This window comes from Epinephelus moara, chromosome 16, assembly GCF_006386435.1.
Source record: "Epinephelus moara isolate mb chromosome 16, YSFRI_EMoa_1.0, whole genome shotgun sequence".
Lineage (NCBI taxonomy): Eukaryota > Metazoa > Chordata > Actinopteri > Perciformes > Serranidae > Epinephelus > Epinephelus moara.
In genome coordinates, this window is record NC_065521.1 from 48000772 (window position 1) to 48018984 (window position 18213).

The 18213-nt window shown below is 40.3% G+C and overlaps 1 protein-coding gene across 1 annotated transcript in view; it reads left to right on the forward strand.

Moving 5' to 3' along the window:
- The window catches only part of LOC126403073 (natural resistance-associated macrophage protein 2-like), a 31039-nt gene continuing 12826 nt past the window's right edge, over positions 1-18213 (forward strand). Inside the window, exons 1-8 of the mRNA XM_050065496.1 lie at positions 1-306; positions 5657-5746; positions 7154-7305; positions 7400-7522; positions 12310-12429; positions 15518-15624; positions 15749-15819; positions 15902-15969. Coding sequence (XP_049921453.1) covers positions 267-306; positions 5657-5746; positions 7154-7305; positions 7400-7522; positions 12310-12429; positions 15518-15624; positions 15749-15819; positions 15902-15969 — 771 coding nt within the window. The 5' untranslated portion in view covers positions 1-266. The remainder of the gene's footprint in view (positions 307-5656; positions 5747-7153; positions 7306-7399; positions 7523-12309; positions 12430-15517; positions 15625-15748; positions 15820-15901; positions 15970-18213) is intronic.

The following is an 18213-nucleotide window of genomic DNA, read 5'->3' on the forward strand; positions in this document are numbered from 1 at the left end:
GAAACAGGACATCGGGTTCTTGTGAAACCCTGCAGGTGTGTGTTTGTGGACTTTTGTCCTCAGGCGGTGTCCTCTTCTTCTACCTGTCCGGTGAGTCCACACCTTCAGTCGAAGGGACGATGTCCAACCTGCCGGATGTTCCTGCTCGCCATGAACTGGAAACAACCGGGAAGCGGCAGGAAAACAAAATGAATAAATTTCCCGGAATGTAGTTTCGTTTGGAAGTTTTTGTTTCCTTAGAGCTTGAAGAGAGTAACTGAAGAGAAATGTCTCACAAGAGGAAGATGTTTGCCTTCCTGCGCTCAGGTGAGTCAACTTTCATTAATGTCTCAGATTGTTAGTAAAGACAATTGTGGTGGAATGTAACTGAGTACATTTACTCAGGTGGTGTAGTTACATACACATTTAAGGTACTGCTTGTTCCATTTTATGGCACTTTCTACTTCTGCTGCACCACAGCTCAGAGGGAACTGCTGTACTTTGCACCTTGAAATTAATTTATTACTAATTCACTGTAACATTGAACGTGAAAAACGTGAGAAGTTTTATTTAAATTTCTGTTTTAAGCCCAACGTTTTACAAAAAAGTTATATGTTAGATTAAAAAAAGAAATAGTTTCAAAACTTTGTGTCTTAATGCATCAGTATTACCAATCTAACAACATCACATGTAATAAAATTTGATTTTACAGCATAAAGTCTACTTTTTCATTTGATACTTTAAAAGGTATCTTTGGTATTTTTCAACCTGCTCCCTGTTTTCCCAGCTGTTTGTGTTTACGTGACTGGGAACCAATATGTTTGAAACTGGTTCAGTATTTATTGAGAGGGCTGCAGCGTAAACACTCGGGGCAATTGTGCACCCTCAGTGTATGTCCTCTAAGGGTGTTTTCACACGTAGTCCTTTTTAAACAAACCAAACTCAGTCCTCTTAAAGTGCACCAAAAAGTGGACCAACAGAAAAGGGACTCGGTTCTTTTTGTGTTCACATTGTCAGTTCATTTAAAAAAGGACTCAGTTCTCAGCTCTGATGAGGCCTCAGTCCTCTTTCTGTTCACACTGCAGTCTATATATAATATATATGTTAACACAGTTTATTTCTTTACTTTGTCGTGGCGCTGCAGTGTGGTTATGAAGCCCTTTGCTTTCAGAAGAACTTAAAATTGGAGCAAACATTAGTGTTTCTGTGCTGCAGACAGTTGACATTTGATGTATTCTACATTCCACATCTGGAGACGTGTGGTATCTTCTGTGGACCAAACTACTCCTCGTCCTGCGTCCTTGCAAGTGTTACAGGCCGACGTGGTTTCGTCTGTTTTTTCAAGTGTCCCAGGTCAACAGCATGTGATCTAGAGGACTAAATACAATGGCAAAGAGCAAAGCGAACCTGGAGCGCTTTGTGTTCACAAGTGACAGGTTAAGTGAACCGCACTGCGCACTTGAAGTGAACCGAACTCAGAGTGTTTTCACACTTGGTCCTTTTCAGCCCTCTAAGTGGACTCAGAGCAGTGACTCAGCATTTTTTGCACATATGTGAACACTCAAAGAGAACTCGGACCCCTCTGAGTGAACCATACTCAGACCACTTCGGGAGCAGGTCTGAGGGTGTTTTCACAGATAGTTCTTTTTAAACAAACCAAACTCAGTCCTCTTAATTTCTGTTCACACTTTCGCATAGAACTCAGACCCCTCTGAAGCGAACCTGGTTTGAGTTCGGTTCACTTCAAGTCCACGGTACAGTTCACTTAACCTGTGCCTTGTAAACACAAAGCGCTCCAGGTTCACTTTGCTCTTTGCCATTGTATTTAGCCCTCTAGATCACATGCTGTTGACCTGGGACGCTTGAAAAAACTGACGAAACCACTTTGGCCTGTAACACTTGAAAGGACGCAGGATGAGGAGTAGTTTGGTCCACAGAAGATACTGCACGTCTCCAGATGTGGAATGTAGAATACATCAGCTCCAAGGTTTTCCTCCAATTTTAAGTTCATCTGAAAGCGAGGGGCTTCATGAACTGACAATGTGAACACAAAAAGAACCGAGTCCCTTTTCTGTTGGTCCACTTTTTGGTGCACTTTTAAAAAAAAAAAAAAAAAAAAAAGAAGATATTTTTTGGGCCATTTTGCCTTTAATGGACAGGTAAGCATGAAGGGGGGAGAGAGAGAGGGGGGATGGCATGCACCAAAGGGCCACTGCGGCAACAGCCTTGTACATGGGGCACCTGCTCTACCACTAAGCCACCGACGCCCCTTGGTGCACTTTAAGAGGACTGAGTTCGGTTAGTTTCCAAAGGACTAAATTTTAAAATACCCAAAGTATTCTTTCAGAGATAGGCCTTTGTTGTAAAGAGTAACATCCTTTTTATTTGACTGAAAACAGCCCCAAATTTGCGATCGTTTAACCCACCAGACCAGCATATTGTAACATCTAACTGGGGAGTAAGGGGTTTAATTCAACCAAACCAGAGGTAGTGATTATATATTGTATATATAATTTCCCTTATTACAGTAGAGCAGGGTGCACCTACATTAACAAACAGTTGTTTTCTGCCACTTCTTTATACTCTTATGATCAAACACTACGTGAGCTCATTTAAAAAGTGATTTATTATGTGACAAAGTTCATACTGACCTCATTATGTTGTAATGTTTAATGACATTTATCATTTCCGATGGGATAATGTAACATCCCCCATATATGAAGTTCTGCTGTGATGTTTTTTTCCAGAGGCACCAGATTGGCTTCATATCAGCTGGTTGCAGTTTGATTGCAGGGTGTCTGCAGGTCCTTCTTTAAATGTCTTAAATTCAGTGCCACAACAATGACTTACCTGTGATGCTTAAATAAGTAAAACATGATTTGTCCCAAAATCTGCCCTAAATTTGGTTAAAATGTGTCTTGAACGAGTCTTAAAAAGCGTCTGATACCTGTAGACACCCTTGGTTAATTGCAACTTCATTTAGGAATTTGCACCATTAAAGAAAATTTCAACAGACAGGTCCTTTGTTACCTGATCTTGTGTCTTGTAGAGAGTCTCTGTGTCAAAATCTAGTTTTAAGACTGTAATGATTGTAGTTTAATAACTGATTAATCATTTGGTCTACATTTAGTGCCCCATTAATTAGGGACACGTCTAAAAGCTAATGCAACATCTCTGTCATAAATTCTACCTTAACAAACACAATACATACTGTTCAGTTTTTTATTGACACTGTCAGAGAGGTATTAATTTAACTTTATTTAACTTAATGTTTGTTATTGAGGCTGTAGAGCTGGACTGCATTATATGGATTTGTGTTTCTTTTTTTTAAAGATTTTTTTGGGCATTTTTGGAGGAGCTGGGGATTGAGCCACCAAGCTTCTGATTAGTGGACGACCTGCTCTGCCTCTGAGCCACCGATAAATTGTAATACATTGAATAAATCTAGAATTTAAGGCAAGACAAGTTTATTTCTAAATCACATTTCAGCAACAAGAAAATTCAAAGTCCTCTACATACAGTAAGACATAAAACCACTGAGACGAAGTGCAAAAGAAACACATTATAAAAGACATTTAAATACAATTAAATCAGTCATAAAAAAGTTACAGTGCAGTGTGAGAAATGAATAAATATTTAATTTAATTAAAGGCAGGGGCAAACAGAAAAGTCTTCAGCCTTGATTTAAAAGAACTTAGAGTTGCAGCAGACCTGAAATTTTCTGTGAGTTTGTTCCAGATATTTGGTGCATGAAATCTGAACGCTGCCTCTCCATGTTTAGTTTTGACTCTGAGGACACAAAACCAGACGACCTGAGAGGTCTCGACGGTTCATAGTGTAGGAAAAGATCAGAAATGTGTTTGGGCCCTAAAACCTTTTATCACTTTATACACCAACTGCAGCATTTTGAAAACAGTTCTTTTACAGACAGGAAGCCAGTGTAAAGACGTCAGGGCTGATGTGATGTACTGTAGAATAAACAGTGAGGGTACGAATATGTTACGATAAATATACAGTATGAAAAGCCATGAAATATAGTGCAGGTGTAATAATGGCAATAGTGAGATAACACAAACAGAACAAACAGCTGGAGGTGATATGAGTACAGTGTATATAATATATGTCAGATATATACAGCATAGAGACAGTAGAATAAATACAAGTCAAGTTAAGTCAACTTATACAGCACTTTAAACACAGAGTTGATCCAAAGTGTTCTGGCAGCACACACAGAGAAAAGCAAACACAGAAGTAAGAACAGAAACACAAATCTGTATCCTTGTTGTTTTTACACTGTCACCACATTGTGACAGTAACAGCAACAGCTGGGGCCGTCCCCCCCAGATTTATAGTGACCCCGATCCGTCCCCCCCACACATAGGTAAAAAAGAGGATCAATGTTCGGAGCAGATTCTTGCTGAGTTGGGAAAGCAAGGTGTTCAATTTTCCATGTAATTCTCAGTTAATAACACTGCAAAGCTGATCCATTGATAGCCCGGTGTTTGTGCTACGACTAATGGTGCGTTCAGTTGTACTCGTAAGTCAGAGTTTTGAAGTTGGAAAAGCGTTGAAATCTAGCATCTACAAGCACAAACGTTTGGGTTTTCGTTTCATTTCATTAACTGTCCATTTTTTTCGAATTCCATGTTCCATGTCCCAGTTTTTAAACTGGGAAGCGCTCAGTTCGGAGGTTACGTTGTTCGGAGCTCCAAGTTCCGACTTCCAATGTAAATGTAACGCACCATAAGGCACGATTCTCGACCCCGGGGTCCTAAGAGGAGCTGGTAGCTGTGCCTGTTCCTGTAGCGGTAACCATAGTGATATATACAACTGTCTAATGACTGAGGCTGAGCTGGTGATTTTTCTGCCACATGAAGCCAGAGAAGAAAAAAAAATAATCACAAGAACAAGAACCAAAAAATGTAAATATCCTATGCCTGTTGCCCGTTGACTTTCCCAGATGTGGCAAATATTTGTTTTGTAATGTTGAGTAACTAGTCTGACAATAATAAGAAGGCATTTGGACTTACCTGAAGTAGGCTAAATGTAAAATAACAGCATTCTAGGCTGTAGGTGAATATCTTTAATGTTGTTATTTCTATGTATAATGTTACTTTAGTAAGCAGCAACAGTTTGATCATGTATGGCTAGTGTTGATCAGGTAGGCCTTTGTTTACCAATGTTCATTCAGTCAGAAAACTCACGATTCTAATGTTTATTGCAGCTTCAGTGTGTATATATATATATATATATATATATATATATACTATATATATATATATATATATATATATGTGTGTATATATGTATATATGTATTTACACAAAATATGTATTTACATGTATTTAAAGTAACTAATTGAGTTGGAATCATTTGCTGACAGCTTGGTCCCCCCAGTTCAAAAATCCCATCTGCGCCCCTGCATGTGACCACTTAAAAGAAACCAAAAATACCATGAAACATACTGACATGATAACATGCAACTAACGCTTTTTATTATCCTGATTAATTAATGGATGAATGAGGCGTCAGTGGGGACCCAGCAACACTTCGTTAATTTGCAATACATTTGCACTTTTTTCTCATGGCTCTGTGTGTGTGGAGGATTTAGTTTTGTGTGCGCTGTGATCACGTACAGTGAGTAATAATCTCAGTATAATAACCTGTTTGCTTGCAGGCAGAGAACCTCCGCCTGAGAACATCCACATCTCCTGTCTGCCTCCCAGTGTTCCCACAGACCACGAGACAGAACAAACTGGAGGACAAGGTGAGGACGTTTGTTTTGTAGACACTTTTTGTTTTTGTTGTGTGTCGGGAGAGACGTCTCCTCTGACACTGAAGGATCATTGTCTGCTTTCTCTTTTAATCCAGGGCAAACTGTTGATGCTCATTATTTTACTACTGAATCTCTGTACTTCATCCGTCTGCTTTCACTCACCTGTCACTGTCACTGTGTGTGTTCAGAGTATCATCCTTGTTTTAAACCATGTTAGCAGCGAGGCTCGAGGGATGGCAGTGTTGCTCGGCTGGTTCACCATTTTGAATCAGGCTGAAATATCAAAACAATTAACTGATGGATTTTCATGAAATTTTGCAAAGAGAACCAACGGGGACCAGAGGAGGAATCACGATGGCTTCAGTGACCCCGACTTTTCCTGTAGTGCCACCAGCAGCTCATTTTTATGCCTCCACGCCGGTGACAGCTGTGACCATAGGCATTATGTTTTTGGTTTGTCCATCCAGCCATCCCGTCCTTGTAAAGGCGATATCTCAAGAATACCTCAAGGGAATTTCTTCAAATTTGGCACAAATGTCCACTTGGACTCAACGATGAACTGATCCGTTTTTGGTGGTCAGAGGTCAAGATCACTACGACCTTGTCAGTCTCATTCTCATGAATGCGATATCTCAAGAACACCTAGAGGGAATTTCTTCAAATTTGGCACAAACGTTCACTTGGACTTGAGGATGAACTTACTAGATTTTGGTGGTCAAAGGTCAAGGCCGCTGTGACCTTGCATCCATCTCACTCTCGTGAATGCAGTATCTTGAGAACAGCTTGAAGGAATCTCTTCAAATTTGGCACAAACGGTCACTTGGACTCAACCATGAACTGATTAGATTTTAATGATCAAAGGTCACTGTGGCCCTCTCTGTGTCATTCCTGTGAACATGATATCTCAAGAACACCTTGAGGGAATTACTTTAAATTTGGCACAAACGTTTACTTGGACGTAACAATGAACTGATTGGATTTCGGTGGTCAGAGGTCAAGGTCAGTGTGACCATGGATCTGTCTCATTCTCATTAACGCCACATCTCAAGAACACCTTAACACCTTGTTTTATTGGGCAGAAAAGATTTCCGCACACTTACATCTATGCAGTTTTATTTCTCATCTATCCATCTAGCTAGCTGTCTCTACAGGGTAGCAGGAAAAATCATTCAGATATCTCAGACTGGAGGTTTACTTGCACCTGAGACACATAATGTTATCAGTATATTTATGTGTAAAAAGTGTTTACAATCATGACTCTGCTCTGCTAATGAACAGTAACTTCCTCTTCACAGTGCTGTCATTAAATTTGTAAACATGTTGTGAGTGCTGAGCTGTGGAGTTGTGTGTGTTTACTGCAGTGTATAGTGATTTATGAAGTGTTATTTCATATTTCAGCTGGTGATGTGGAGGGAGAGAACGCAGTGATCCAAACGACACACACTCACAAAGTGTCCGCCCCTTCGGTCTTCCTCCAGAAACAGAACGATGAACCTGTTTCTGGGACATACTTTGATCAGAGGGTCCCTGTTCCTGAGGACAACAGCGAGGTAATGCATGAGTCCGTGTTAGATTAATGCCCATCAACGTGCAACACAGTAAAGTTTGAAGCAATTTTACAGTCTGTATTTGTGTCTCCTGTAGAGGTGCTTCAGTTTCAGTAAGCTGTGGGCCTTCACTGGGCCGGGGTTTCTGATGAGCATCGCCTACCTGGATCCAGGTAACATCGAGTCTGACCTGCAGTCTGGTGCTAAAGCTGGCTTCAAGGTAACTAATGCAATTATTGTCACTGACTGCTGTGTTAACTAAACACTTTTACGAATGGCCTGACATGCTTGAAATAATAAGTACGAATATTAATCTGGATATTTTTTTGATATCGATATAACCATATATGGTAAATGTAGATCATAATCAAACTGTGACTCAAGCTGTGTCCCACTGTTTCGTATTAGATGAGACCAGACTCTTTATGTGTAAGACAGAAACTGCAAAACCTAATATTGGTTAATATTAGTCTTCGTCATGTGCCTGTTAAGTGTCGAGGACGGTCCCCGTCTTTTTTGCTGTCATATACCAGCATCATGCTGCACTTGGTACACCCGACGAAGCTGACACACATGCTGTCACCGTCGCCCAACCCGTCCAAGCCTGAGGATAATGGCGGGAAATCACGGCCGGGTCGGGTCCGGGTCGGGTTGGGGGTCAGGTCCGGGTCGGGTTGGGGGTCAGGTCCGGGTCGGGTTTGGGCTCGGGCAGAGAATCTAAGCTCTATGATTAACACTGTTAGCTCTGTCAGCACTGTTGCCTTTGTTTATGGAGTTAGCACTGTTAGCTGCTAGCCGCCGGCTTACATACTTCTATGATGAGAACTGTATGCAGACAACTTGTATGCTCTGAATTTCGCACAAAGCCACTTAGGGAAATATTAGTTACTAGAATAAATTATTTTAATTGCTCAGAATAAGTAATTTGGACAGTAAAAAATGATTTCACTGAAAGTCAGTGAGTGATTCTATTGAAATGTCAGTTATGCTACATGGCAGAATGTATCACACACAAACACATAATTTATTACAGTAATTCATTACTTAATTATTACTCCATTAATTAAACATGTAGCAAAACTGATTTTACAGTAAAGAGGGAAGGTGTGATTTGTTGCATAGGACTTGAACTCGTCTCTATCTTTCATCTGTAAGACAACAATTATCTCATTTATTCTTTCAAAAGTTACATGACCTAATTTTAAGGTTCTGTCACACCTGAACTGATGAGGCCAAAATGAGCTTACATGTTGTAGGCATGTTTTTAACAAGGGAGGTTTTAATAACTGTCAAGGTTCAGAGACAAACAACTGTTTTTGCCAGTCACACATTATTAGCTTATGCATGTTTACATTGCATAAATTAGCCTCACAGCTAGCAGACTTTTTCCTCTACTTACAGCTTAATAAGTTACATGTAACCTTATTATTTTCCTCACTCACCGTTGGTTTAAGTCACTGCATCTTCCCACAGAACAGCTCGGTTGAATTTCAGTCTGCATGCTTGTGTATTTCAGCCTGACATTGTTGAAACAGCAGCTAATGTTGCTGCAGTGAGAAGTTAGCAGAGTGAGATGCCTGGCCGAGCAGGTTGTGTTGTTACAATCGGCACGTGCTTTGTCCTTGTGTCCTTGTGTCCTTGTGCTTTATTCCTGAGTAGATAACTTTATCCTCATTGTCTTTCTCTTGGCTGCTTGCCGTCTGCCTGCCGCTGTCAGACGGTGACACAGAATTTCAAAATGCAGGCGTAACCTAAAGATGATGATATGAATTGATGTTTTCGATGACATTGATAATTGATTGTTGAATCGATATATCGATCCAGATCAGTGGATCATTACAACCCTATTTGTAAGTATAGGCTGCTGGAAATAACTTGACTGGTAGGAAAACAATAGCATTCAACAAGCTGAAATATGATCCACAGTCTGAGCAAACACTCCCATTATCTGTGTTTTAATAACTGCTGGACACGCAGCTTCCCTCTCACCCTGCTGTTTGTATTGTTTCAGCTATAACAATACTAACAGTGACACTTCCTGAAGAACAGGTCACTTCTATTCTCTCTCGACTTGGCTCGGCGTTAGAGATTCTCACAATACTGCGGGTCAAAGTTTAACAAAGGTGAACTTTGTCCTTTAAAACCGGAAACATGTTCATGAATTCATTAGTCTGAAGAGCTTCAGATAAAGTGAATGAGAGGTGGAGTGAATATTCACAGAGAGTAAGCGAGACGTCAGAGTTAAACCTGACTGTGGATCTAATGTTGTGTAACTCTTCTCAAGTTTCAAGACACATAAAGCTGCAAAATATTCACCAGAAAACATCACCTATTTGTGTTTTTAAGATACTTAATGTCCTATTAAATAAAGGCAAAAGCCAAAAAAATGATCTAAAAAAAACTTTACCAGACAATATGTGATCTTGTATCAACGTATACCTACCTATTATATTGTTGTATCATCCTGTAGATCTGGACAATATAAGGAAAATATGCGATAACCGTATTACTCGCGTTAAATAAAAAGATAATAATGTGTACTGAGTTCTGCCTTTCTGCTTCTCTCAGTGTATGGCTGAAATACAATTGTTTGCTTGTTGAATTAAAAATTAAAAGGAGATTATTTCCAACATTCTCTTACTGAACAAATTGAACATTAAACTGATTTGAAAAAAGCACCAATAGAAAAAGAGTGACTGTCACAGGGAGAGACATGCAGCAAAGGGCCACAGACTGGAGTCGAACCCGGGCCGCTGCGGCAACAGCCTTGTACATGGGGCGCCTGCTCTACCACTAAGCCACCGACGCCCCAAAGTGCAGTTTTCTACTGATACTCTCTAACCCACAACAGCCCTGAGTGCAGTATCACAGTCTTTTGCGTCCTCTTGCAAGTTGACATCGCAGTAACAATAAAAAAAACACTGTATTGTGCTGTGCAGCTCTATCATTTAACAAACAAACACATGTGAGAGTATATCTTCCCTGACAGCGTAATCTAAGCATAGGTGTAGATTTCATGGGAGACGCAAGAGACACGTCCCCCGCAATGATAAAGATATGTGCATTTACCCCCACCCCCTCAACTGCACAGAAAATGAAACCATAAACGTAGCAGAGGACTTTTATTTTGACAAAATTACAGACATTTACATCATAATTTGATGCAGAAAAGGGAAAAATTGGTGCATAAAAAGTCATTGTTTGATGTTCAAAATGTCCTGGTGGAGCACCCCCTAACCTCCTGTTTAATATCTGACCCCCACAATGTTGAAAGAAAAACCTATGTAAGATCAAAAAAAAGAAAAAAAAAAAGAATAAAAATACACTTCCTTTATTATTTTCATATTTACCATAAAACAGACTATGATGAATGCTGCACAAAAGGAAACAGATGTAGATGTTGTGGCATCAATCCAGGACCTGAAAGACTTTGTAAAATGCTGATCACAAATAAATCCCACATCTGAAATTATAAATCACCGTTTTTAATCCTGTGAAAAATCTCTGTGTGAGAAATTCAAGTTGGTGTACACAAATAACAACAGACTCTCACTACGCCTCCATTAAGCCATTTTAATTTTTATATCACTGTTTTTGTGTGAGAGCAATTTAGGTCCACATTAATGTTTCCACGTAGTTTTTGTTGCGACTTCAGTCCACAGAGAAACACCTGAACAACATTCTTCTTCTTCTCAGTTGGCAGACAACAAAACTGCATCAGCAATATCAATGTTAAAGTCACAGAGAGGGTTAGAGATGACAGAGAGTTGTCTTCATTTCACTCTCCTCTTACTGCCTGTGATCACTGAGGTTTTAGGATCACTGACTGAGCTCGGACATCCGGAGGGAGCTCGGAGTAGAGCTGCTGCTCCTTCATGTTGAAAGGGGTCAGTTGAGGTGGTTTGGTCATCTGATCAGGATCCTCCTGGGCGCCTCCTGTTAGAGGTGTTCCAGGCACGTCCCACTGGTAGGAGGCCCCGGGGCAGACCCAGAACACGCTGAAGGGATTACATATCTCATCTGCCCTGGGAACGCCTTGGGGTCCCCCAGGAGGAGCTGGGAAGCGTTGCTGGGGAGAGGGACATCTGGGGTGCTTTGCTTTTATTGCCAAGTAGGTTTGCACATATAAAGAATTTGTTGTTTTGTGCATTACAATAAACACAGTGCAGAAGTCAAGAGACCGATAATAGGAAATATAAGAAAAAAAGAGAGTTTAATGACTGGAAAATCTTCAAAAATGATTAAACAGATCAGGCGCAACGCTCTTCTGTGTACTTGTTTATATTGACTTTTGAAATGAGAAATCACAGAGAAGGTTTGAGGCGACAGGTTGTCCTTCTTAGCTTTACTGCCACACAAACACAGACCCTCGCTGAGAAACTTTCATTAAGCTCTGTGTACACACTGAGACACCAAGCTGCAGCAGGCAGATTTAAAACACCTCTGATTTTGATTTAGAAATGCTTCGTTATGGGGTGAATAAAACACAGATTTAGTCTGGAGAGAGGCTGAAACAGGGGGGAGAAGATGCATTTACAAATTTCAGATTTAACAAGATCAGTGTGGATGCACAGAGAAAAGAGACGTGCTCCTGTGAACACCTGGGTATAGATTCAAAATCACATGCAGTCTTCTGGTTACTGGTTGACCTCACAGTCAGAGTAACCTCAGTTTAGACGTTATTCACACCAGATGGCTTGTCACTGCAGGAAAAGCACCCAGTTTCAGGTTCCTGATACTGACATGTGTATACTGGCTCACTGTCATGGCTTACTGGGACAGCTGATGAAACTGATCCACAAAATATATTTCAGTGTGTTCGAGTCAAATGTCTGCATGAAAAAGGTCTATTGATACCATTTCTGGAATAAATGCATTAATAAAATTTGTAAACTACATTCACAAACAAGTTTTTCAGAGATTTATAAAGGAGCATTTATAACGACAAACTTTGGAGTTATTTGTGAACTTCATTAACAGATGATGCTTCTGTTCTCATCCTGTCAGCTCCTCTGGGTGCTCCTGTCTGCCACCATCATCGGCCTGCTGCTGCAGCGGCTGGCGGCACGGCTTGGCGTCGTCACTGGGATGCACCTGGCCGAAGTTTGCAACCGCCAGTACCAAACGGTGAGATATCAGTACTCTCAGGTGTTTGCATGAAGTATCTACAGCGCCTGCTTATACTCAGTGCGTTCACTGTTTTCTTAATGGTTCTTGCTTCCTAAATACAGTGTGCCTGTAGGGTCTCAGCAGCATGCAGAGAGGCTGAAAGCAGAAGTAGTCGTTGTTTACTGTAACTGCCTCACTGTATAACCAGCACTGAGCTCTGTTGTTACAGTCGCTGTAATCGCAGGATTATATGATTAAAGCATTTAGTTAAAACCAAATATGCGCCTAAGATAGTTATTAAAACTGTGAGAAAATGTGTTTAAAGTTAAATTCAGAGTGACTTATGAATTATTGAATAACAATGCTTCTGCCTCCTGAAGACCTGAAGTGGAACTATTGTTAACCACGTGCTTTAAAAATCATGTGAGCAGCTCTTTTGTTCTCTGGAGCCTACTCCCTTCTCAAGTTTGCATCTGAACAGCTTTTCTGACACTGTGCGATGTGTTTAAAGGACCCGATGAGGCACAGCTGAAGAATTCAGATGTTTGTCTTTGGGACTGCCGGACCGGTCCAGTCAGTTTTTATGTGCATAAACTGTTTTACCTTCTTGGGTCAGGTTTAAAGCTGGAAATATTTCAATGAGAATGAAATAGATACTGAATCCAGGGACTCAGACAAGCCCTGCTGTGTGGACTGCAGTATCTTTACGAGTAATATTTAATATCAGCATTGATAGTTTGAACCTAGATCGGGCCTCTGTCCTCACTCAGCAAATTTAATACCCGTAAAACCAGGACTTTCTATCACCCACACACTGGAAAGGTTTTTAAGGTCAAAGGTGTCATCTCTTATAAAACCAGTAATGTCATTTACATGCTTAAATGCCCCTGCGGCCTGGCTTATATTGGCAAGACTTCCAGACCTCTGAAAAATAGAGTCTCAGATCACAGAAGTACCATCAGAAATCATGATAACAAAAGTCCAGTAGCCTGTCACTTTAACCTAATGAACCATCCTGTTGCTTCTCTTAATTATGTGGGTATTGAGCATGTTCAACTTCCACAGAGAGGAAGAGACAATCTGCTTTTGAAGCATGAATTGTTTTGGACTTATACTTTGGACACTTTGTCACCTAGAGGTCTTAATGAAGAATGTGACATTAGGCCTTTTCTCTAAACTGTTCGGTCTCTGCGTTCCTAGGTGTACTTAAGAGTGCATATATACAGATATTTATATTGCTGTTCCCTGGCTGTTTTTTGTTTCACCTTTCTGAACCGTAAGAGGCGCCTCTTTTTAGAGTTGTACCGATACCAGTATCGGAAATGCCTCCGATACTGCCTAAAATGCGGTATCGGGTATCGGCGAGTACAGCCTATGACCAGTCCGATACCACGTTTAGCAGAGTTTAAAAAGCATTCTACTGTAGCCTTTAAAATGTCTTTTTTACCAAATTGTGTGGCTGCACTTCAACCTGTGTCTTGATCTGTGTCAACACTGGATTATAATAATTAAAAAAAAGATTTATGGCATTCATTCTACTATTATGTATTTATTTCTTAATATCTTACATAGAGGTTTAGGAGTTGAGACATCCAGCAATTCATATCCCATCCATTTTTATTTTACGTGCTGGTATTGGATCGGTACTCAGTATCGGCAGATACCTAAGGTTCAGGGATCGCAATCGGTATCGGGAAGGAAAAAGTGGTATCGGTACATCTCTACCTCTTTTAGTATGTTTGATACTTCATGACAGTCTGACCTGATTACCTGTATTCAAACTATTTTAAGTGTGTTTTTCATGTGCTTATACTTATTGTGTATTGTGTGGTATTCACATTTAACACTTGATACAGGGTATATATATTTTTGTATGGTCAATTGTTAATATCTAACATAGTATTTTATACTAAGATTGATTACTCGGTGGAATCAGCTGTTTTGTATAATGTTACCACTTACCTATTTAAGATGGCGTCTTGTATTGCCTATATGATCTGAAGAGCGTTGGCTCAAAACGTCGTCACTACTAGGTGAAATAAATCTCAATTTCACTTTTTCAGTTTCAAACATTTTTGGCTCAGCGCCTGCACGATTTTGTTTGTGGATGTGCGTGCTTTTTAATTGCTCTGCAAACTAAGACAGACCATAATCATTTGAATTTTACAAGCAAGATAACAATTGTTAAATGTAATCACTGCTGAATGTTGAAATTTACAGTAAATACCACTGATTATTGCACTGAAATATTAAATACTGGAAACCATCTGAATCTGAATTTATATGGTTTAAATTTCCCTCTCTGAAATTTCCAGAAGGTAATTTTAAGTTTTCAGTTTCCAGTCACTAACCTGAACTTTTCTGTTTTTGATCATGTGACTGACGAACTGTTCCCTGATAGGACAGATGGCTGCTCAGCTTCAGTCAGGCTCAGTTAATTATCATCGGAGGCCCAAAAGTTCATGTGAATTTTGGTGTCTGGATTTAACCAATAGAAATTCATCAAGTTGGTTTGTTTTTCTTGACTTTAATTCCTAAATCTGAAAATGACCGACTGAATCTTGAGTAGACTTTTATGTGTATTTGACACTTGAAAAACCCAATGAAATAAAACTTAAAAGACAAAGAAGAAGATATACTTTATTTATTCCTTTTTTAAACTCTGTTGTCATATACACACAGGCCCGAAATACACACACATGCACAAACAGGACCTGCACTTGCATTAAATAGAGAGAGGTCAGGGCGAGGGGTTGCCTTGGGCAGGTGCTGCGAGCAGTTGGTGGTTCAGTGCCTTGCTTGAGGGCACCTCAGCAGTGGTGAGCTGGCACCTCTCCAGCTGCCAGTCCATGCTCCACACTTGGGCCGTATGGGGACTTGAACCAGAGACCCTCCAGTTCCCAGCCCAAGTCCTTATGACTGAGCTGCTGCTGCCTCAGAAAGGAACTGTGTCATGAACAGCATCATATTCAGGAAATACCAGGACTGCAACTAACAGTTTTTTTCATTACCTTTGATCTTTTTGATCTTTTTCTCAGGGATTATCTGTTGTCAGCTGGGACACTTTATTAATACTAAACATTAATATCACGTGTCACCTGTCCAGGTGCCTCGTATCATCCTGTGGTTGATGGTGGAGCTCGCCATCATCGGCTCAGACATGCAGGAGGTCATCGGCTGCGCCATCGCTTTCAACCTTCTCTCCTCGGGCAGGTGACGTAAACAGACAAAATATACATTTAATGGCTGCTGGGCAGAGGTGGAGGAGGAAGTATTCAGATCCTTTGGTTAAGTTAATGTCCTAATAGCACACTGTAAAAATACTGTTCACCCACAGGATCCCTTTGTGGGGCGGCGTCCTCATCACCATCATCGACACGTTTGTCTTCCTCTTCCTAGATAAATACGGTACGTTGTGTTTGGACTGGTTACAGTAAAATACGTCACTACAGCAACAGTGAATAACGCACCCTCATTTCTGTCTCTGCAGGTCTCAGGAAGCTGGAAGCCTTCTTCGGTTTGCTCATCACCATCATGGCCATCACGTTTGGATATGAGGTACAAACATTCACACATCTGCAGATATGACTGAGTGAAACTTGTTTACCTGACGTTTCCTCTCCTTTATAACATGTAACCTCACAGTCCTGAGCCGGTCACCAGTGTTGAATGTGACACAAGTAAGGCTGCACAGTTAATCGAAATATTATCAAAATCTAAATACAGCCATCTGCACTTTTGTAGGAGCTTCAGTTGTTTGATAAAAGTAAAAAGATCCTGTTTGTATTGTTGGCTAATTATATACTGAAATAATCTGCTAAATCTGACAGAGAAAATAACAACCAGGTAATAAGTCGTAGGTCAGGGCACCTAAATTTTACACATAAAATCAGCAGCAAATACATTTGATCCCAGTCACTCTCCAGGCTTGTGGCTATGAATTTGTCCTCAGTGAGGTGGGATACAGAAATGCCACAAACAATAAAAACTGAAGTAAAGAAAACAGAAAATGTTGTTAGTCTACCATCACAACAAATCTGCCCAATGAGGCCACACAAGGCTGGACTAAAATAAAATCTTATCACGAAACATGTCGTCAGGCTGGTTTTCAGGTTTAGCTACATCTTGATTTTAACCAATTTTATTGTTATGTATTGTTTGTCCCTTCAGAGATACCGTTGCGCCCTCCAGTGTTATGTGTAGGAACTGGTACGCTGCCTGTTCGTCTGTTTACACATTAATAGTTGTTACCCTAAATAAGTGGAGTACAGAACAGTTACAGTTAATCTGCCAAACACAGTGGGTTTGACACCTTATGTACATTTATTGCACACTTAAAATCTACATACGTACTTAAAGCCAGTGGTTCCCAGCTGGTAGGTCCTGGTCCACTCTGAATGGACTGCAAGTGACTCATGAACGTGTCAAGTTTGTAAAAAAAACAAACTTTATTTTTAAGTACAGTAAATTTAAAGAAAAGCTTTTATTTTGAAGCACCGTTTCCTACTGTAGAGTGAGTGACTAATGGACAGCTGCATTACAGAGACAACAAACTAGTCCAACGACATGACCAAACACAGGTATGACACTGAATGTGTTAAACTGTGTGGACCTTGAACTAATGACTAAGAAGAAATCTGGACCCCGAGGCTGGACCAGTTGAGAACCACTGCCTTAAGCAACGTACTGTGTGTGCTTTTAAATGCAATAAAAACGAGAGGGACACACAGTGAGCACAGACATACACTAAAGCCAGCAGTCCAGTCTTCTATGATATGTAGATCTGCAATTGCAACCACTGTATGTGTCTGTGTATATCTCCAAAACTGTCAGAATTATGTTATAATGTGGTTGTGCCTATCTGAAGCCTCATCATCTCAGCTGTGCATTTATTATCTACTTCTGAACTGGATATATTTCAGATACTTGACATACATTTGTGAAAACCAAAAACACTTTATGTACATATGTACAATTATCAAATGCTTTGAGTGAAGTAACATCATGAACAGCTGAAAATGAAAAACTGTGTTTTACTTGAGTCAAATTTAAATTAATATTTCTGGTGGAGTTTATTGCAGACACACACACACACACACACACACACACACTGGGGTGTGAGTAAGAATATAATTAGTTGCGTGATATGTGTTTACTGTGTTTCTACAGCCACACCTTACTTCAAGAGAACAAGAGTTGTTATTAAATAGTGAGTGTTACAGTAAACTGGTCATCCCATGACACCACTGTCTCCGAGTGCTACATAACGCCTGCTCTCTTTATGAAGGTTGAGCAACTGTCAAGTCACCTCAGAGGATTCCTGGTCTTGTGAATGTGGTTTGTGATGGAGTCATCATATATCTAGTCAGCTGTGTTTTGTCACTGTTGAACTTTAATACCATCTGCTGGTGTTTAGGACGTATGGCAGTTTATGCATCATGGCCAAATGCTCTGTCTCACAATAAAGAGAAAAATAATCTGTGTATCCGTCCCATCACGCGGATCTGCTCCAAAATGTCATGGGTTCTTCCTTCTTCCATGCTTCACCCTTCCACTAAGTTTCATGAAAATAGGGCCAGTAGTTGTTCTGAGGGGTATTCCAGATAGGAGATTCAACAAACTCTGAGCCTAACCCTGAACTCTGAGTTGACTTACCCTGAGATGGGAAACTCTGAGTTACCGGTTCCAGAACAGCTGATTTGAGTTAGTTCGGTCAACTCTGAGTATGTTCACTCTGAGTTAAGCCGACAATAAAAAGCCATCATCAATGGAGCTCCAACTCCACGATTCACATGGCAACAG